Consider the following 20,633-nt stretch of genomic DNA (forward strand, 5'->3'; position numbering starts at 1 on the left):
GGGAAAAACTTTGGTGTGTTTTCTGGGAGTTTAGCCTTTGGAGAAGACATCCGTGCATACATGTCTTCTTTTAAACACATCTTAACTGCCTGGCGTTATGTGTAATTTTTCAGCTTGTGTCATCAGTAAAGATTGCGAGCGCTGTCAAATCGATCGTATGCTGTTTGCTCACATAGCCTAGTGGTGTGGTGGTGAAGTGCAGTCATGCTGCGTTCATGAGCGTAGGGTAGGCTCAGGTCTACGTACGTCCCGAGCCTATATTTTAATTTAACGTCTTTAAATGATAAGAGACCGCGGCACACAGGGATGGATAATGAGCGTTGTTTAAGATTAAATTACAATGCCACATATGGCAGACACCTTCAGATATGAGCGACACCCTCAGATTTTTGACTTTGTTGCTTTCATGGGAGCCAGTCCTCACTCTATGGAAGCTCGCGGCTCCCACGTAATTCGAGCACTGGATCATAGTATCATTTTCTGTGAGTAAAGAAGAATAAAAAGCATTAAGGTGTACAGTAGCGTGCGCTCCATGCTTTAAAGTCACCCCCCTCTACCTGCCTCTTCACCTCACTCCACCTCACTCCACCTCATCTCTCTTTCCTCCTCATCTCTCTTTCCTCTTTCCAACACAACAGGGGTTTTTGCAAGTTAAATTACCCTGAGCCTCACAGAGATGATAGAAGAAAAATCCCTTTGCACAAGGCTTAAAATTACATTATTACTTTCCTCCGTCGCATAAGACACAGGAACGTATTCTAGATCGCCCTTATACAAATTCAAACATGCACAAAAAAAGATGCTTTCGCTTTACAAAGCAAACGCAACGAGCGGCGAGAGAGACAGCGTTAATGCTTTGAGATGGAACTGACAATTGACGACGTTGTTTAAATGAATTGTATGTCGGTCAGAGAAAAGTTGTTAGGTTATTTACCTGTGCAGTCTGAGAAGGCAAAAGCCCAAAAGACGCCGTTTTGTAGATAACGAATGTCGCAGAATAAAAGGATAGTTGTACATATGGGGACAAATTCAAAAAGCTACACAAAACAGTTTACTGTACAAATATTGACACTGAATACAGCGTCTGTCCATTTCTGGTTAACAAATGCAGTCTTTTTATATTTAACAATTACAACACATTTCAGAATTTATTTTAGCCAGTACATAATATCCAAACTAAATGTGTATCGCATTATGCAGTATATTTTCCAGACGTTAACCTACTTCAGCCCGGATAAAAAACAAAAAACACTCGTTTTTGATGAAAACATCTGTCACCCACTGTCCACTGAATCTCATGAAAAGCTGCATGTGAAGACTGACATTAGGTGCATTCGACTTCATGCAGCACCGGCGGCGCCGACAGCCGGCTGCAGCCGGCTGAGTTGAATCTGAGAATGCCATTGGCTGCTTCAAGTCAGCCGGGCTGCAGGCGGCTGCAGGCGACGCCGGCGCTGCATGAAGTCGAACTTACCTATTGTTTGTGGCAACAGGAGTCACCCATAGAGGGAGTAGTGTGATCTCAAAGTATATTTGACTCAAGCACACACTAACTAGGTTTGCATGGAGTGTTTTAAGTTAAGACATTCAGTCAACGCTAACATGTACAGTATGTCTCTTCCACCTATGTGAATCTACATTCTCTGGGCATTTTAGAGGGTTTGCACCTGTGGACTGATGTTCAAACTGTTTGGATGGTACCTGGGACATAGCACACACACACAAGGACATGGTGTTTTAGAAGAGCACCAACATTCAAGTCTTTTTCGACAGACGCGTGCAACACTCATCCCACTGACACAAAGGAAGGCAAGATGTTTTCTACAACTGGTAATCTTGTTATAACAAAACGTGTCAATGCTTAAAAACGGACATGAAAAGGTTGGGAGGACTGATACAAGTACCAGATAAGACCAGAATGTGGATCACAAAACACACGACACAAACTTCAGTTCACATCCCATAATACTGCATAGCAGGAGAACTGAAAGAGGTCTCGTCTCTATAGCGACCCCTCTCCCCCCCCCCCCCTACACCCAAACATCCAGGGGTTTGGAGATCCGAGTCTGAAATACACAATGTTAATGCCAACGCAGAGTGTTAGATAGGGAGACGAGGGGAGGGAGGGAGGGGTGCAGGTGGAAGACAGAGGTGGGTTGTTAGAGATCTGTTACCAGGTTCCACACAGGTGCTGTTCAGTTCACTGGGCCAGCTTAAATCCTCTCAAAACGCCCTCCTTCCTTCCTACCCAGAGGGAAACCTCTGATCCAGTCGTATCGAAGCACTGATGTCTCCAGAGGAGCAGAAAAGGTCGGCGCCTTCAGAGAATCCAAACGGGGTGTTTGATTCCGGTCCCTCTTGTTGGGTCTTTGGTAGGTGCTGTGCAGTTCCGGGCCCCTGCAGGGCCATGCTGGGCCACCGGGGGCGCTCCTCAGGAGAGCTGGGACTTGCTGAGGGCGATGGCCAGCTCCAGATCCTCCTGCTCCTGCTGGGTCAGCCGGGCAAGCCTCTCCTTCTCCTCACGCTCACTCTCCCGCTTCGCCCACTCTATCATGTCCTCCTCAGTGGGGTACTGCTCCACACACACACACACACACACACACACATACAAATACACGCGCACAAACACACACGTGAGCGGACGCGAGCACACAAGCACACACACACACACACACACAGAGGGGCGCATACATACAGCTGTCAGAACCGCACATCCAGCGCTGTGCAGCCAGACCACACGCCATCAACATCGCAGAGCTTGCAGTTCCACACACACACACACAACTCCTAACTTAATACCAAACACGAGGACCCCACATGGATGTGTGTGTGTGTGTGTGAGGGTGAAATCAGGACACATCTCTCATCCTCGGAGATGTGATTACGCCACCATCGCACATCACCACGGCAACAGTCAGGTCAGCGATCACGCGTCACCATGGCGACAGACAGGTCATGCACAGCGAGGAGCGGCGGGGTGACAGCTGTGGAATGTTAAAGACGTGCACAGAGAGACAGGAGTGTGTGTGTGTGTGTGTGTGTCTACACAGACAGTGAGGACAACACTGAAGTATTTGTAACAATAAAAGAAACCTTGTGATATCACAGAACAGCGTTCAGTTCTGTAATATGTCGTTTCAGAAACCCCTAAATGGTTTCTCTTTCATGGTTACAAATAGTTCCAGGTTTATTTTCAGAGTGTGGTGTAGATGTGCTCATGCAGGTGGATCTGGGGGGGGGTTCAGTCAGGTCCCCTGTGGTCTGGATGAGGTGAAGCAGAGAGCAGCGCGTGTTTAGAACCCTCCTCCCCCAGCCTGCCTGTTCTCCACATCACACCTGACTGGAGGACACCCAGGCACAGCTGATTGGACAGGCGTAAGCAATACGGCGGACATTTATACTCCCCCCCAGCCCTCCAGGTGTACACAGGGGACAGGGGCTGGCTGACAGCACTGACTCCTGTGTCCTCTGACGGTGAGTGAGGAGACACACAGACAGAGATTTAGGGGCGGTTCTAGCAGGAACCGTTAATCAACCATGGATATGGACACACAGAGGGCAGAGATGGAAGAGCAGCCGTGATTTAACTCTTTATTGAGCTCGGTTTGAGGAAGAGAGAAGAAGATAACGTGAAGCAGTATGAGGAAGAGGTGCGCTCGTTTCTCCACAGTGCAGCGCTGTCGAGCTGAGAGATGGATGGAGGGGGTGGGTGAACGGATGGATGGATGGATGGGTGAAGGAGGAGAAGGAGGTGTGATTCCAGAGAGGGTGATGGAGGGAGTGGGAGGAGTCTGTAGATGTGAGGAGGAGGGGGGGGGCACTAGGAGCCAGCCAATCACACACGAGGACAGTTAGTGCGTGCAGGGGGCAGAGGGGGGGGGGGGTTACCATGCAGGATGCGGTTACTATGAGGAGGCGGGGCCTAGTCAGGCTTCCATCCTGTGTTCCTGACACATGTTATGACTTATTCTGAGCCACGATCCAACCCACCACAGCACAGCCCAACCTCACACCAGCCCACCATACTCCCTCCTCTCCGTCGAGCTTATGAAAAGATGTCACCATACGTGTCATATCGCCCCACTAGGGACCAGAGGCAGTGCTAAAGGACTGGTTCTGGGACGAGAGAGAGCCAACAGCCCTCCATCTACAGCCACAGTCAGCCTGTCCTCCATGGAGACCTCGGGCTGTTCGCCATCTTGGATGGTGACTGACTTATAACTGGCTAATTCACCTGTTTGGTTTTAACGTTAAAAAGGTGAATTCTGGATTTAGGAAGGGAAGTACATCTTTTATCAGAAGACTGAACTCGGTTCCAACTTCGAAAAACAGAAACTTGGAAGTGCAGTAGAAATAATTATTCTTTACATTAAGAAATATCACACCAATTATAACAATTAAGGATATAAACAAGTAGGTTGAACAAACAAATAAAAATGTATAGTTCCTGTTTTCAGTTAAATAAAATAATTCAAATTAAGTTATCAAATATGTAAAATAATAGTTTTATCTTCATCTTCGGAGCTCAGGAGAGGTTTTTAAGACATTTATGACAGGAAGTAGCTAATATAGAACAGGAAGTACTTCCATAGTGCTTGGCTGCGGATGGAGGGATGACTGAGGCTGGTGGTGGGTAGGTGGGTGGGCGTGGCTTGTGTAGGTGGGAGTGGCTTCTGACACAGGAAACCAGGAAGTGGGCAGGACTTAGTCGGAGTCTGAGGGAGGGGGGGAGGGGGTGGGGGAGGTGCTCACTTTGTCAAAGCTGGCAAATCGGTCGGGGTCGTTGCGTGCGTTGTGGCGGGGAGAGGACGGGGCGAAGGGGTCAGCGACGCCGTCCTTGGCGGGCTGCGAGGAAGAGGAGAAGTCTCCGGAAGCCGCGGGGAGGAAGGGTCTCCTGGGGAAGGAGTCCGACGACTCGGTTCTGTTGGTGCTGGATCTCTTACCTACACACACACACACACATAATTATTGAGAGGCTACCAGAAGCCAGACAGTGTCAGTTATGTTAGCCTGTCAGTATATCCCTGAACATCTCTCTTCTCTCTAATGCCTGTGTGGTCCTCTGGGCTGACCTGGAGGAGGGGGGGGTGGTCTGGTGGGAGTCCCCGTTTTGGGAGGCAGGGCTGGGGGCTGGTCCGAGCCTGGGGACTGGCTGTCCTCCTGGAACAGGTTCTTGTTGAGCGGGCTGGATGAGCTGAACGGGTCAGCACCGTTCGACTGAAAACAACCAATCAGAGATCATGAAAAAACTGTCTGTTTTTGAGCTAACGTGCGAAAAATGCTGCATCTGTTTCTGTTAAATAATACATGATCAAAGTGCACTGTTACACAGGGCTAATATCCAACAACTTCAACAGCAGCTCCATGTCTCCCTCTCAGCTCACATAGCACACAGGACAGGACTGCCGAGGTTGTAAATGTTTACCTTCGCCAAGGCGCTGAAGTCTGCAAACCCGCCTCCGAAGGACTCGTTCCCAAACACAGCAGCAAATGGATCTAGGCCAGAGACACACAGGAGTTACCCCACGTCATCTAGACTCTCCTCTGCAGGAGAGGGACTAGCTGCAGTACCCACCTCCCTCCACAGGGAGGCTCCACCCCGCAGCCTTACCGGGGTCAGAGTCCGTGGTCACGGTGGTTCCCCCTGGAGCAAACGGGTCGTTGGCTGATGCCGCAAGCTCATTCTGACAGGAAGACGACGACAAGAAAATAAAGAGATGAGAGATTGCTGACACAGTCTTAAATATCACGAATACCAGAGTAACAACGCAGCATCTTCCACTGTACTAGTAACTCAACGACACCGAACTTCTCCTAGAAACAGCAGGAGTGGACGTGCTACTCACAGAAGCCAGCTCAGACCCCACGGAGGAACAGCTGAAGGGATCCGACCCCACGTCGCCATGGCAGCTGAAGGGGTCCGCCTCCCCCAGGGCATCCATCTTGGCTCCAAACGGATGGGCGGCATCCGCCATGCTGGGGCCCTGGTCGCTGAAGGGGTCTCTGCTGGGCGGAGCCGCTGAGCTGGGGGGTTTGGAGCCGAACGGGTCGGGACCCGACGACTCTGCCGCCGCCGTGTTGTTCAGCTGGGCTGCAAACAAGTCCGGTACTGGCGGGGCGGCGCCGGAGCCGAACGGGTCGTCGGCCTGGGTGAATGGGTCCTCCGAGGGGAAGGGGGCGCCAGAGGCCTGCTTGAAGAAGGTGTCGGCCGCGAAGGGGTCAGAGCCTTTGAAGGGGTCGCTGCCGAAAGGGTCTACTGTGGGAGAGACAACAGGTGTGTTTACAGAGGGGAACACAGGGCTCCAGGTGTGTTTACAGAGGGGAACACAGGGCTCCAGGTGTGTTTACAGAGGGGAACACAGGGCTCCAGGTGTGTTTACAGAGGGGAACACAGGGCTCCAGGTGTGTTTACAGAGGGGAACACAGGGCTCCAGGTGTGTTTACAGAGGGGAACACAGGGCTCCAGGTGTGTTTACAGAGGGGAACACAGGGCTCCAGGTGTGTTTACAGAGGGGAACACAGGGCTCCAGGTGTGTTTACAGAGGGGAACACAGGGCTCCAGGTGTGTTTACAGAGGGGAACACAGGGCTCCAGGTGTGTTTACAGAGGGGAACACAGGGCTCCAGGTGTGTTTACAGAGGGGAACACAGGGCTCCAGGTGAGAGCAGCTGGGGGGGCTCTGGTTACAATAACTCCACTCACCTGAAACACTGGCTTTTCCAAACAGATCGTCTTTAAACGGGTCATCTGCACAGACAATGAGAGAACCAGTCTGAATCCATAATTAGTCTTCCGACACTGTCCTGATCCAGACCCCCCGACACACACACACTTTAAACTGCTTGGATATGGCAATGGGAAGTTGCAGCCCTCTGAAACCCATCTGGTCATTTCAGATATAAATACAGCAGGTGTGATGAATCTATGAGTGGCCTCCGTCCTTACTGAGGGTCCATCAGTGTCGGAGGGGGGGAGGACAACTCACGGTCAGTGAAGGGGTCCGCTTCGAAGAAGTCCAACCCAGGCAGAGCGGGGGGGTTCCCCTGGGGGGGCAGTGAGGGGGGGCTCGTCCGGGGGGGAGGAGGGGAGTCTGGAGACTGGGGGGACTCTTCCTGGGGGGGCTTCTGGGGTGAAAGGGAGGGAGGGGGGGGGGAGTGAGAGGGAGGGAGGGGGGGGAGTGAGAGGGAGGGAGGGGGGAGTGAGAGGGGGGAGTGAGAGGGGGAGTGAGAGGGAGAGAGGGAGGGAGGGGGGGAGTGAGAGGGAGGGAGGGGGGGGAGTGAGAGGGAGGGAGGGAGGGGGGGAGTGAGAGGGAGGGAGGGGGGAGTGAGAGGGAGGGAGGAGGGGGGAGTGAGAGGGAGGGAGGGAGGGGGGGGAGTGAGAGGGAGGGAGGGAGGGGGGGAGTGAGAGGGAGGGAGGGGGGGAGTGAGAGGGAGGGAGGGGGGGGAGTGAGAGGGAGGGAGGGGGGGAGTGAGAGGGGGGAGTGAGAGGGAGAGAGGGAGGGAGGGGGGGGAGTGAGAGGGAGGGAGGGGGGGAGTGAGAGGGAGGGAGGGAGGGGGGGAGTGAGAGGGAGGGAGGAGGGGGGAGTGAGAGGGAGGGAGGGAGGGAGGGGGGGGAGTGAGAGGGAGGGAGGGGGGGGAGTGAGAGGGAGGGAGGGAGGGGGGGAGTGAGAGGGAGGGAGGGAGGGGGGGAGTGAGAGGGAGGGAGGGAGGAGGGGGGAGTGAGAGGGAGGGAGGGAGGGAGGGGGGGGAGTGAGAGGGAGGGAGGGGGGAGTGAGAGGGAGGGAGGGAGGGGGGGAGTGAGAGGGAGGGAGGGGGGGAGTGAGAGGAGGGAGGGAGGGGGGGAGTGAGAGGGAGGGAGGGAGGGGGGGAGTGAGAGGGAGGGAGGGGGGGAGTGAGAGGGAGGGAGGGGGGGAGTGAGAGGGAGGGAGGGAGGGGGGGAGTGAGAGGAGGGAGGGGGGGAGTGAGAGGGAGGGAGGGGGGGAGTGAGAGGGAGGGAGGGGGGGAGTGAGAGGGAGGGAGGGGGGGAGTGAGAGGGAGGGAGGGGGGGAGTGAGAGGGAGGGAGGAGGGGGGAGTGAGAGGGAGGGAGGGAGGGAGGGGGGGGAGTGAGAGGGAGGGAGGGGGGGGGAGTGAGAGGGAGGGAGGGAGGGGGGGAGTGAGAGGGAGGGAGGGAGGGGGGGAGTGAGAGGGAGGGAGGGAGGGGGGGAGTGAGAGGGAGGGAGGAGGGGGGAGTGAGAGGGAGGAGGGAGGGAGGGGGGGGAGTGAGAGGGAGGGAGGGGGGGAGTGAGAGGGAGGGAGGGAGGGGGGAGTGAGAGGGAGGGAGGGGGGGAGTGAGAGGGAGGGAGGGAGGGGGGGAGTGAGAGGGAGGGAGGGAGGGGGGGAGTGAGAGGGAGGGAGGGGGGGAGTGAGAGGGAGGGAGGGGGGGAGTGAGAGGGAGGGAGGGGGGGAGTGAGAGGGAGGGAGGGGGGAGTGAGAGGGAGGGAGGGGGGGAGTGAGAGGGAGGGAGGGGGGAGTGAGAGGGAGGGAGGGGGGGAGTGTGAGGGAGGGAGGGGGGGAGTGAGAGGGAGGGAGGAGGGGGAGTGAGAGGGAGGGAGGGTGGGAGGGGGGGGAGTGAGAGGGAGGGAGGGGGGGGGAGTGAGAGGGAGGGAGGGAGGGGGGAGTGAGAGGGAGGGAGGGAGGGGGGGAGTGAGAGGGAGGGAGGGAGGGGGGGAGTGAGAGGGTGGGAGGGAGGAGGGGGGAGTGAGTGGGAGGGAGGGAGGGGGGGGAGTGAGAGGGAGGGAGGGGGGGAGTGAGAGGGAGGGAGGGGGGGAGTGAGAGGGAGGGAGGGGGGGTGTGAGAGGGAGGGAGGGAGGGGGGGAGTGAGAGGAGGGAGGGAGGGGGGAGTGAGAGGGAGGGAGGGAGGGGGGGGAGTGAGAGGGAGGGAGGGGGGGAGTGAGAGGGAGGGAGGGGGGGAGTGAGAGGGAGGGAGGGGGGGAGTGAGAGGGAGGGAGGGGGGGAGTGAGAGGGAGGGAGGGGGGGAGTGAGAGGGAGGGAGGGGGGGAGTGAGAGGGAGGGAGGGGGGGAGTGAGAGGGAGGGAGGGGGGGTAGGATAGAGTCAGGAGGAGATGAGAACAGAAGAGTCAGAGAGAGCGAGCAGAATTCTGAAATTCCATAACTCAGGTTCGAGTGTTCAGCTGGTGCTTGACAACTGTAGGTGCTGGGGGGGGCTACCTTGGGTGTGCTGGCTGCAGGGGGGGTCCTCTCCTTCCTCCTTCCCCTCAGGAGCCTCCACCGTTGGGCTGCCGTGTTCCTGGGAAGCGGAGAAACACAAGACACGTCAGACGCCATGGCGACCGCGGTGGTCCAGCACTGCAGTAAAGTAAGCGTCGGTGGAGGACTGTACGGACCGAGTCGACCTTGGGGAGGCTGTCTGTCGGCCAGGCCAGGCTAGTATAGAGGTCCTCGAAGACGTCAGGTTTGTACTGAACCACGTCAGGCGTCTTGGGCCTCTCTTCCTCCTTCTCCTGCTCCTCTTCCTCCTTGTCTTCGGAGGGCTCTCCCTGTGGCTGGTCTGCAACGGCCGGCTCCTCCTCCCTCAACTCCAGCGGATGGTCTCCATGGTAGAGGTCCTCCTGGTGCAGGTCCTCCTGGTGCAGCTCGTTGGTGAGGCCTGCAGAGCCGTTGACCAGTACAGGCTCCTCCTCCAGGTGTCTCTTCCAGCTGAGTTGGGCAATGACAGACCTCTCCTCCAGGTGCAGCTCACCCAGTTTCTGCTGCACCTGGGGGGAAAAGACAAGAGGCAGAGACACAGAAAGATACATAGAGACAATTAAAGACCGAGAGAGATGCCCACACAGTTAGAGGGACTTTCAGTGTGTGCTTCAGAGTGTGTGCTTCAGAGTGTGTGCTTCAGAGTGTGTGCGTACTCCTGACCTGTGACACCTGTGAGACAGAGTCCTGTACGGACTCCTGCAGGGGGGAGAGCTGCTCCCGGGCCGCCCGCACCTTCTCCTCCAGCCTCACCGTCTCCTCCTGCAGACACAGCAGCTCCTCCCGGGACGCCACCAGCTGCTCCTCGTACTCACAGATCCGCTCCTCCTGCTCCGTGTGCTCCGTCTGCAGCGTGGAGATCTGGAGGGACGCACACGGGAGGAACACGCACGCACCGCTAGGCTAGCCTCCGTTAGACGTCCACGCACTTTCGCTGCAGATGGTAGGAGGCTAGGAGCTAGGGGCTAGGAGGTCAGGTCTAGGGACTCGGAGGTAATGTCTAGGGTCTAGGGGCTAGGAGGTCAGGTCTAGGGTCTAGGGACTCGGAGGTAATGTCTGGTGTCTAGGAGGTAAGGTCTAGCGTCTAGGGACTAGGAGGTAAGGTCTAGGGTAAGGTCTAGGGTCTAGGAGGTAAGGTCTAGTGTCTAGGAGGTAAGGTCTAGAAGGTAAGGTCTAGGGTCTAGGAGGTAAGGTCTAGTGTCTAGGAGGTAATGTCTAGGGTCTAGGGACTAGGAGGTAAGGTCTAGGGTAAGGCCTAGGGTCTAGGAGGTAAGGTCTAGTGTCTAGGAGGTAAGGTCTAGTGTCTAGGGTAATGTAAGGTCCAGTTCTCACCAGCTGGTTCTCGTTGCTGCACTGCAGGCGGATGTGTTCCAGTTGCTCCTCCAGGGAGGCCTTCTGCTGGTCCAGCTCCTCCAGAGCACCCTGGACCTCCTGCCTCTGGGCCTGCAGGCGCTGCAACACACCTCCCTCCCTGGACACCTCCTCCTGCAGGTCCTGGGCCGAGGAGGAGACACAGAGCGTTAGGCAGAGAGGAGAGGAGGGGTGATGGGGGAGGTGAGGGTGTGAAGAGAGGAGGGAGAATGAAGGAGGGTGGGGAGTATGAGAGATGAGGAGCGGACGAGGCAGCCTGACTCGTCCAGCCCCCCTCGTCCAGCCCCCCTCGTCCAGCCCCCCTCGTCCAGCCCCCCTCGTCCAGCCCCCCTCGTCCAGCCCCCCTCGTCCAGCCCCTCTCCTCCAGCCCCTCTCCTCCAGCCCCTCTCCTCCAGCCCCTCTCCTCCAGCCCCTCTCGTCCCGCCCCTCTCATCCAGCCCCTCTCATCCAGCCCCTCTCATCCAGCCAGTATTAATAGCCAACCTTGACCATCGCTTTCCCTGCAACACAACTTCGACCTAAATAACTAGTCGGTGCAAAAGTACCATCATAAATTCAGACAGCTTCCCAAAAGCAGATCTGAACCTTTATCAAAGAAAATGATATGAAAGTGTGAAATGAGCTATGCTCTAAAGGACAAGACGGAAACGTATACATGTACATAGATATACGCAGGAGGAAGGATCTTTAATGTGAGCTGTGCCTTTAAGAGTCAGACCCCAAAATAGAGGTAGCAACCATGGTAGCAACACCAAGGCTCAGACAGACAGAGAGAGAGAGAGAGAAAGACAGAGAAAGAGAGACAGAGAGAGAGACAGAGACAGAGAGAGACAAAAAAGACCAAACAGAAAGAGACGGAGAAAGAGACACCAGTCTCGATAGCTTCAGAGAGAGAAAGAGAGAGGGGGAGAAAAGAGAGAGGGAGGGAGAAAGAGAGATCTCACCTGGACTTCGCTGGTGCGTTCTCGAATGCTCTCCTCCTTCTCCTTGACCTCCTGCTCCACGGTGCTCTTCTCTCTGAGGGTCCAGCACAACAGACACGACCACTTCAGCACCCAGGACAGACCCCCCGGCCCCGGCCTCCGCCCCGGCCAGCCTCCCTCACCCCCACCACCTCCTCCCCCTGCAGCACCAGTCTCCTGTCCACCATGAACCACCATCCTGTTCTGGTCTGCTCAGCGGTAAACACGAGGAGGAAAGGATGGATGAACGCCTGGGCCCAGCTGGAGCTGTGTGTGTGGGAGTGTTTAGTCTGAGAGGCGTGTGGCGTTGGCAGGTTCTGTGTGCGTGTATGAGCTCAGGCAGAGAGAGAGACAGAGAGAGACAGAGAGAGAGAGACAGACAGAGCGAGAGAGCGAGAGACAGAGAGCTGCAGCCTGGAGGAGGATGTGTATCTGAAGAAGAGAAACTGAGAAGAACAGGGGAACAGAAAGAGTGAGAGAGAGAAAAAGGGGGGGTGTGGAGTGTGATAGAGGGAGGGACGGGAGAGAAAGGTGGGGTGTGGAGTGTGATAGAGGGAGGGACGGGAGAGAAAGGGGGGGTGTGGAGTGTGATAGAGGGAGGGACGGGAGAGAAAGGGGGGGTGTGGAGTGTGATAGAGGGAGGGACGGGAGAGAAAGGTGGGAGTAGGTAGAGGGGTAAGTGTCTCTCTCTCCCCTCCCTGTCTCTCTCTCCCCTCCCTGTCTCTCTCCCCTCCCTGTCTCTCTCTCCCCTCCCTGTCTCTCTCTCCCATCCCTGTCTCTCTCTCCCCTCCCTGTCTCTCTCTCCCCTCCCTGTCTGTCTCCCCTCCCTGTCTCTCTTCCCTCCCTGTCTCTCTCCCCTCCCTGTCTCTCTCCCCTCCCTGTCTCTCTCCCCTCCCTGTCTCTCTCCCCTCCCTGTCTCTCTCTCCCCTCCCTGTCTCTCTCTCCCCTCCCTGTCTCTCTCCCCTCCCTGTCTCTCTCCCCTCCCTGTCTCTCTCTCCCCTCCCTGTCTCTCCCCTCCCTGTCTCTCTCTCCCCTCCCTGTCTCTCTCTCCCCTCCCTGTCTCTCTCTCCCCTCCCTGTCTCTCTCTCCCTTAACAAGTCATGGACCAATACGAAGGGAGGAAGGACGAGTGGAAAATCTCCTTAGAGGATGAAGCTGCACTGCCTCGAATTCAGCCTGTCCAAACAACTCTCTCCTGTCTGAGAGGACAGCTTAAATACCTCCTGACTCTCCTAATCATCCCACACACAGACCAAGAACATACTGGAGGATGCTAGCACACTGGTCATACAAAGGACATACAAATAAATATGTCAAACTACACCTCTATTTACATTTCACACATCCCAAAATCAGGGCAGTAAAAGCTTCAGACAGTCTACATGTAGGTCATTCCCAGCCCAGGCCTTTCTCCACACCTAACTCCCCCTTCTCCCCAGCCCCCCTCCCCCAGCACCAACCTCCAGCCATAGGCCTCCTCCCCATCTCCAGGGTCCTCAACAGGAGGAGGGGGTTCGAAACAGCCAAAAAACTTTAACATCTTTGCTGCTTCCTTTCATCTTCAATCTCTTGTCCTTATCTCTCTACAGCTCTATTATATTATCTGGTTCCTCTTTCAACCTGAGGCCCTCCTCCACCTCTCTCTTTCTCTCTCACACACACACACACAGCTGTCAGAAGGGTGGAGGAGAAAGAGAACTTCTCAGTTCTCTCACCCTCCCGATTCCTAAAAAGGGGAAGTCATAAAATGACAAGCTGACTTTACACACCAGTCCTGTGCTTTTTCTTCTCTTTCTCTGTCTGTCTGTCCCTGTCTGTCTGTCCCTGTCCGTCTGTCCCTGTCCGTCTGTCCCTGTCCGTCTGTCCCTGTCCGTCTGTCCCTGTCCGTCTGTCCCTGTCCGTCTGTCCCTGTCCGTCTGTCCCTGTCCGTCTGTCCCTGTCCGTCTGTCCCTGTCCGTCTGTCCCTGTCCGTCTGTCTCTCCCTGTCTGTCCTCTCCTACGAGTTTCTTTTATTGGTTTTGCCAGTTTCTCTAAGGAGTTTAGATTAGATAGCAGTGTTGATCTTTGGGTAAGAAATACAATCTGACTGGATGTAGAGACACGAGAGAAAGAGAGGGAGTGGGGTGAAGAAATGCTGAACATACTGTTCCAGAAACTCTGTTTAATATCTCTGTCCTCCCCGGCCTCTCGTCCTCTTCCCTCTCCGGTGTTTATATTGTGATTATATTTGTGGCGGTAGGCGGGGGCGGAGCCAGACGTTGTAAACATGAGGTGCTCAGCCCAAACTCTGTCCTAGTATCGGTTAGATGTGAGTGTAGATGGGGACTTCAACAAGTAATGCAATACATGTATTTGCATTAATTTGAACCCAAAATCATTTTTGGAGCTTTACGTAATACAAACTGGACTCATTGTTATAGAGGCGTAAATACTGCCGTCCCTCTCTCCCTCCCCCACCCTCCATCCACCCCTCCCGTCCCCCCCTCCCCTCCCTCCCTCCCCCCTTCCCTCCCTCCCTCCCCCCCTCCTCCATCCCTCCCTCCATCCCTCCTCCATCCCTCCCTCCCCCCCATACTCACCGCTGTAGCTCAACGATCTCGTTGCTGAGAGAGTCCAGCTCCTTGATAGCTGAGAAGTCAGCGGCCAGGTTCAGTAAGTTGTTCTGCAGGGGACAGACGTTCAACAGTGGATGAACAACAGAGTCAGTCAAGCTTTCACCTGTCAAGACACACACACACGCAACAAACATCCACCATACACGAGCACACCAAGTCTCTACACAGTCAACAGACTACAACAGCAGCATGTGAGATGAGGGCTGTTTGTTTTATCCTCAAGCTTATTTATGAATCCAACCCATGTCGAGGATCACGATGAACCCCAGAATGACCCACCCATGGGGGAGGAGCGAGACATATAAAATGTTTTTGGTCTTAGCACAAGAAACAGATGTAGGAGACAGTCACACACACACACACACAGGTACGGCTCCATGGATGACGGGACCACACTGGCTACGTCTACAGCTAGGACAACTGGGACGGGGCGCAGTTAGAGAGAGTGTTTGTGATGAGGTGTTAGATCAGAAACACTTTGAATGCGACCCAGCTGAAACCCAGCGGGCGTGTCTCAATACTCTGAGGGGGCTTCCTCTACTGGACTCCTTATATTCCCCACAGGGAGGGTGGTTTGACACCACTTACGTTCGATGACAAACAAGTTCACCTCCAAACTGGGGGGCCTCAAGAATCCTCAAAAGACTCACAAAACTAGAGAGAAACTTTCCTAGTTGTTTCTATTAAAATCTTCTACTACGAGGCTTCAGTGGGGGTGATGGTGAGGAGACTAGGAGAGGAAGCGATGAGGAGACTAGGAGAGGAAGCGATGAGGAGACTAGGAGAGGAAGCGACGAGGAGACTAGGAGAGGAAGCGACGAGGAGACTAGGAGAGGAAGCGACGAGGAGACTAGGAGAGGAAGCGACGAGGAGACTAGGAGAGGAAGCGACGAGGAGACTAGGAGAGGAAGCGATGAGGAGACTAGGAGAGGAAGCGATGAGGAGACTAGGAGAGGAAGCGACTCGACAGTATTGAGGTGCGGCCCGAGAAAGCTAGCACTCACTCAGGGGGGGCCTCCCATAGGGGGGCGATTCCACCTTGTAAACAATGCATGACTGATGAAGAAGAGGAAGAGGAGGAACGCCCACAGACAGGGTCACACACACACACACACACACACACACACACACACACAGGCAAGCTAGGAAACAGAAACACACACAGAAACACACAAGCACAGCACAGGAAAGGAAAATATTAGTAAGAAGTCTTTAATAGCTGCTATTATCAGAGAATAAATGTGATAAACAGACAAAAGAAAGAAAGAAAAAGAGAACTTTCATTCCTTTAAATCTGAGAAAAGCTTTAGTTTTAATCTTACACCTTAGATGGTGAATAATCATGATGACAAAGCTTAAGGGACGAAAATGAAAGAATCCTCCTTCAGTTGAGCAGAAGTGCGTAGGTGGAGGGCAGAGGAGGGCTGTACCTGCTTGACCGTGAGCCTGTCCGAGGGGGGCACCATCTCTGGGGCCAGGCTCTGGGGAGGGTCCAGGCCTTTCACCAGCTTCTGGTTGATCAGATGCAGTGCCAGAGCAAACTGCTCTCTGGTCAGCTTCCCTATGTCCCCAATGTCACACAGCTCCCTGTGCCACACACACACACACACACACACACACACACACACACACACAAAATGGGGTCACATAGACCCACCACAAGCACAAATTACATAAACGATCAATGATTTCTGACAGGGGGAAAATCAATAGACTACAATTGGTAGGCCTTGAGCTTAGATAAGCACATCCTGGAAAGAGCGGCCCCATCCGGACTGTTGCCCCCCGGGGTGTCCAGTCAGGGGCCCCTCAGAAGCGGGAGGGCCCGGAGCCTCACCAGATGCGTGCCAGCGTGGCGGAGGGCAGGCCCGTCTTCAGGAAGATGTCCCGCACCTCGGGCCCCGACACCAGCCCATCCATGTCCCCGTCCGTCTGGGCAAACACCTCGTCGTACTTGAGCTTGTCTGCCGGCGACACCACCCACTGCAGTGAGGGAGGAGAGGAGGAGGACACCCACACAGGAGGAGACGAGAGGAACACAGATAGCACAGAAAACAGAACAGATAAGAGAACAGACAGCAGACAGACAGATGGGAGATCAATATGGGCACAGGAGGAGAGTTACTGTAACCGTGAGTGCAATTTCAACAGTACCAGTACAATATAAATCGACAGTGAGGAGAGTAGGAACACAGGGGTTTCTAGCAAGAGAAACAGTGGGAGAGGTGACTGTAAAGAGGGCAAAGTGAGGGTCTGTTTCTTAGAAGGCTATGCTCACACCCCTGCCCTGGAGACTGAGTAGGAAATAGGAAACAAGTGTGAAGAGGAGGAGGTAGGAAACCAGGAAAGAGGACTTCATCCAAGTTACGCCAACAGTGTCGTAGGACACTGTACCTACCGTGGGGCCTGGAGCCTTGGGGGGCAGGGTTAGGCTGGTACCCACCGAGGTGGCAACAGGCTTGGGGGGCGCAGGCAGGGTCTTGGTCCCCGCGTGGGACGAGCGGTCTTTGACGGAGGGGGGCGAGGGCAGGAGGGGCATGACGGGGGGCACGACGGGGGGCACGGCGGGGGGCACGGAGAGTTTCTTCCTCTTGGAGGGGGGGACGAGGGGTGGGGGCAGGGACATGGGTACGGGCTCGCCCTCTAGGGCTCTGTAGACCAGGTACATGGCCTGCGGGAATGGAAAAACAACAAGGTTAAATCACGTAGGCAACGCAAGAAGCAAGCATGTTCGATGCATTTCCACACAACTAGGTCGACAGACAGGTTCTGCCTTTGAGCTCTTTGTCAAGTTTCATCCACGTTACAACAAACAGATGTTTCCATATGTGACACCCAGGACAGCCAACAGGCTGAGTTGTCTGCTCAGCTACAAACATCTGGACGTTACATAAGCAAAACACGTGCCGATGTGATAAAAATCTCACAGAACGCAAAGCTACAGTTCAACCTTAGCACCTAGTGTGATTCAGGACCTTGATATACACAGCATACAATGGCAGCAGATAAACATAACAGACAGGTTTTAAAAGAGTATTCCCGATGGTGAACCAACCTTGAGAAAACATAAATGCAAGCTTCAAGGGAATTTAAATACAAACAAGGGCACCATTAGCGTGTTATAAATGGAAGTCTGTTCATTTACACCGACCTTGATTTGGCAGTTATCGACTACAGTTTCTCTAAGATCTCTCAGATAAGTGCTGACGAGTGCATTCTTACCACAGCAAACTCATCTCTGTCGAGCATTCCATCTCTGTCAAGATCACTGAGCTCCCAGACCTGCAACACACACACACAGTTCTGTCATCAACTGAACCATCAACATTAACAAACAATAACCATCCATAGACACACACACACACCAAGGCAGCTGTTTGCTTACCCGTCCCAGGACGTCGACTGGCAGTTTGGAGTTGAGCAGCACAGGTTTAACCTTCTCCCCTGAGAGCATGCTTCCCACTGGAGACAGGCTGTCAAAGATGGCATCGAACTTCAGCTTCTCCTCCGCCTGTGAACACAGACGCAGTCATGTTGGATGAGAACTATTGATTATATCTGCTTCCCAGCCCCGGACGGGTTATTATAGTCAGAGAGGCAGGGGGGGCTAGTGATGCATTGCTACACAGAGGTACAAAGAATAATAATTCCAGTCATTGTGTCAGAAAAAGTAGGTTTGTAAGCCAATGGCTCCCTTAATGCTGACGTTGGATCTGGAATGATTCGTTACGTCTGAGGTGCACAGTGCATCTGATTTAACGGATGGACCCAGGTGAGCGCCTCACCTTGACGACCCAGGGGCTGTCTGTGACCACGCCTCCGGGAAGCAGTGGGCTGCTGGGGTCATGCTGAAGGCAGAGCAGGGAGACTCATTCAGATCCACCGCAACAGTTTTCACACATTAACATGACTCCACAGGCTTTTATGACGTAAAGATTCTTGTTGGTTACACTTTGCACAGCTCAGTGAATCAGTCAGTGATTGTTGTGGTGGAGCTTCTTGAATAACATCAACGCTGGAAGCTAATTGTTTTGACAGAGGACAGTCCTGTCTGTCTGCACTCACAAACTTTGGGGGAGGAACTCCTTTCTGGTTGAGGTTCTTTAGCGCCACCTCCAGGCCGTTCTGAGCGCAGGCCACCAACCGCAAGGCAATGAAGAATTGCTGATGGGTATAGAAATATGGAGGCATACTTACAATCATTGCAATATCTCAAAACAATGCAATTTTGTTGAGAAGTGGGCGTTTGGTTTCGTTAAATTGTGTTGATTGATGAGGTAAATGTACCTGTTTGTTGAGACAGCCCTTGCGTTCAGAATCCGCCAAATCCCAGATCTATGCAAACGGAGAGAGTTATGTACTTCCAACACTTTTTGAATCACATCATCAACAAGTTAGCAGGTAAACAAACAGACTAAAATAAAAACTGTCAGTGTGATATAGTGACACGGTGGCCAAAAGGCCCAAAAAAAAAAAAAGATATATGTCAGCGTTAAGACTAACATTCACACCGTTGCACAAACAGTGTTTAAAACATACAGATTTTTTTTTTTTAAGGATAGATCTGTGTACATGTGGTTCCTGGCGGGGTGGCTAGTTTCTTAGCCCGTGAAGCTACCTTGCCCAGGACCAGGTCGGCCAGGCCAGACCTCTTGAGGAACAAGGCAGCATCTGCAGCTGCCACCCTGCCACTGCCTGAGGGGTCAACCTGCTCACAGGGACACAGGACGTCACACAGGCTGGACACCACACACACACACACAGGGGCTGGACACCACACACTCATCCAGGAAACCACACACACACACAGGACCTCACAAACACAGCCTGGACACCGCACACACACACACCCTATCTAGCTCACACAGGTATTATAGTTGGTACATTATGGATATAAAAATAACAGTAATACATTCTGCTGAGACAGCATTTTGTGTCAACATGTTCTAACCTACTACCTCAAAGGTGGCAGTACATTGGACACAGACAGCAGCCTAAGCCTCGAATTGAAGCACTGCAGCCTGTTTAACTGTGTGACATCGGTGGAGGACTAAACCAGAAATACTGCATTCAAAGCTAGTTCTCACTTCAAATAACACAACTTTAAGGCATATTTGCCTGCACAGCATCCAGCCATGTTACCCAGCCCTGTCAATGGAGACAGCTAGCTAGAAAGGCTGTCATGGGCAGCGGGTAGGAAGAGAGAGGATCATCATTAATTCATAGCGTTGAGAAGCTTCCCTGAGGTGTAGCACACTGACGAGACACCAATGTGCTGTAACCACTACAGCCACTTGCAGACTGGAACTCTGCAGCTGGTAGCATTTACTGCACTGCATCTCTCTACGCGTCTCTCCCTCTCACACAACAGAATATCTGTCTCTGTCTTGTTGGCCTCAACTCCCTCTCTCTGTCTCACCTCCCTGCAAAAATAACACACAATTCATGGTGTGGTCGTCCTACAGACATGGGAAAGGTCTTACCTGTCGATAGTATTTGTCATAGACAGGATTTCCACTGGAGAGCTGTGGGGTGAGAAAGATATTCTGCATTAGAGAGCGATCACACTGAGGCAATATTACTCGACAAGATCCGCAGCCCATCAGGAAGAGATACTTCCTGTTTTAATGCATTATGCATCATGCCATTAAGACTGCATTTACTTGCTTTGGTCACAAGTGTTGTTGTTGCTGAGCCAGTATTGTAGAAAAAACTAAGCATCTTAAATGTATCAATAGCTTGCTGTCGAGGTGACCAATCATTTAAAATTCTATAATTAACTATCGAGTATAATGTAAGGTGTACTATTTAGTCGAATCCTTTGTACAGGGGGTTCATTGAGATTTCCGTCTCATTGAGAATTCTCTGTTCCAAAAGAGACAAGCCTGGAGCAGACAATACCAGCCACTTATCCAGACTAGCTGGGATCCACAAGTGTGTGTCTGACTGAGGGCCAAGACTGAGCTCTGCTCCAGTGTCCCTGCCTGCCTCCCTCCCTGCCTGCCTGCATGCATGCCTGCCTGCCTGCCTGCCTGCCTGCCTCCCTGCCTGCGTCCGGGGCAGCTGCCAACAACCTGGGGTGATTCATTACAGACGGGAGAGGCAAACTTATTCAAATCAATATGTTTACTCCGGAGCATTCCTCAGTGTGCTTTGTCTCTCAATGCTTGTAATTCTATTCTGATGACTCTGCCAGGCATCGTAAAGTCCCGCGCAGAAACAGCAGCATCTAGAACAACATTCGAAGGAATGTGTTTGTTTTCCAAGGAATAAGGGTCCTGAAAGAAATTATATTAATATGGACACAGGACTCTCTGGATTGAGGAAAAACACAACCAAAGGCAAAAGTAAGTACCCTGGTTCATATAAATGGGATGCCGTCTAATAATCCTTTTCCTGGGAAGAACGAGAGACAAGACAGGTCCCTGAATCTGTCTGG

General features: G+C 53.6%; 1 protein-coding gene and 1 long non-coding RNA gene across 2 annotated transcripts in view; one reads left to right on the forward strand and one right to left on the reverse strand.

Moving 5' to 3' along the window:
- The window catches only part of LOC134011319 (uncharacterized), a 177,369-nt gene that overhangs the window by 129,670 nt on the left and 27,066 nt on the right, over window positions 1–20,633 (forward strand). The gene's annotated exons all lie outside the window — the stretch shown is intronic.
- eps15 (epidermal growth factor receptor pathway substrate 15) overlaps window positions 1,025–20,633 on the reverse strand; it is a 22,784-nt gene continuing 3,175 nt past the window's right edge. Inside the window, exons 2-25 of the mRNA XM_062450715.1 lie at window positions 19,678–19,719; window positions 18,813–18,902; window positions 18,482–18,529; window positions 18,260–18,358; window positions 17,980–18,042; window positions 17,580–17,705; window positions 17,417–17,476; window positions 16,593–16,865; window positions 16,032–16,177; window positions 15,625–15,781; window positions 14,159–14,241; window positions 11,562–11,634; window positions 10,579–10,740; window positions 9,910–10,107; window positions 9,384–9,755; window positions 9,182–9,286; window positions 6,986–7,124; window positions 6,703–6,747; window positions 5,847–6,256; window positions 5,612–5,684; window positions 5,426–5,496; window positions 5,073–5,217; window positions 4,753–4,943; window positions 1,025–2,572 (exon numbers count right to left, since the gene is read on the reverse strand). Coding sequence (XP_062306699.1) covers window positions 2,432–2,572; window positions 4,753–4,943; window positions 5,073–5,217; window positions 5,426–5,496; window positions 5,612–5,684; window positions 5,847–6,256; window positions 6,703–6,747; window positions 6,986–7,124; window positions 9,182–9,286; window positions 9,384–9,755; window positions 9,910–10,107; window positions 10,579–10,740; window positions 11,562–11,634; window positions 14,159–14,241; window positions 15,625–15,781; window positions 16,032–16,177; window positions 16,593–16,865; window positions 17,417–17,476; window positions 17,580–17,705; window positions 17,980–18,042; window positions 18,260–18,358; window positions 18,482–18,529; window positions 18,813–18,902; window positions 19,678–19,719 — 3,312 coding nt within the window. The 3' untranslated portion in view covers window positions 1,025–2,431. The remainder of the gene's footprint in view (window positions 2,573–4,752; window positions 4,944–5,072; window positions 5,218–5,425; window positions 5,497–5,611; window positions 5,685–5,846; window positions 6,257–6,702; window positions 6,748–6,985; window positions 7,125–9,181; window positions 9,287–9,383; window positions 9,756–9,909; window positions 10,108–10,578; window positions 10,741–11,561; window positions 11,635–14,158; window positions 14,242–15,624; window positions 15,782–16,031; window positions 16,178–16,592; window positions 16,866–17,416; window positions 17,477–17,579; window positions 17,706–17,979; window positions 18,043–18,259; window positions 18,359–18,481; window positions 18,530–18,812; window positions 18,903–19,677; window positions 19,720–20,633) is intronic.

This window comes from Osmerus eperlanus, chromosome 24 (genome assembly GCF_963692335.1).
Source record: "Osmerus eperlanus chromosome 24, fOsmEpe2.1, whole genome shotgun sequence".
In the NCBI taxonomy this organism is placed as follows: Eukaryota; Metazoa; Chordata; class Actinopteri; order Osmeriformes; family Osmeridae; genus Osmerus; species Osmerus eperlanus.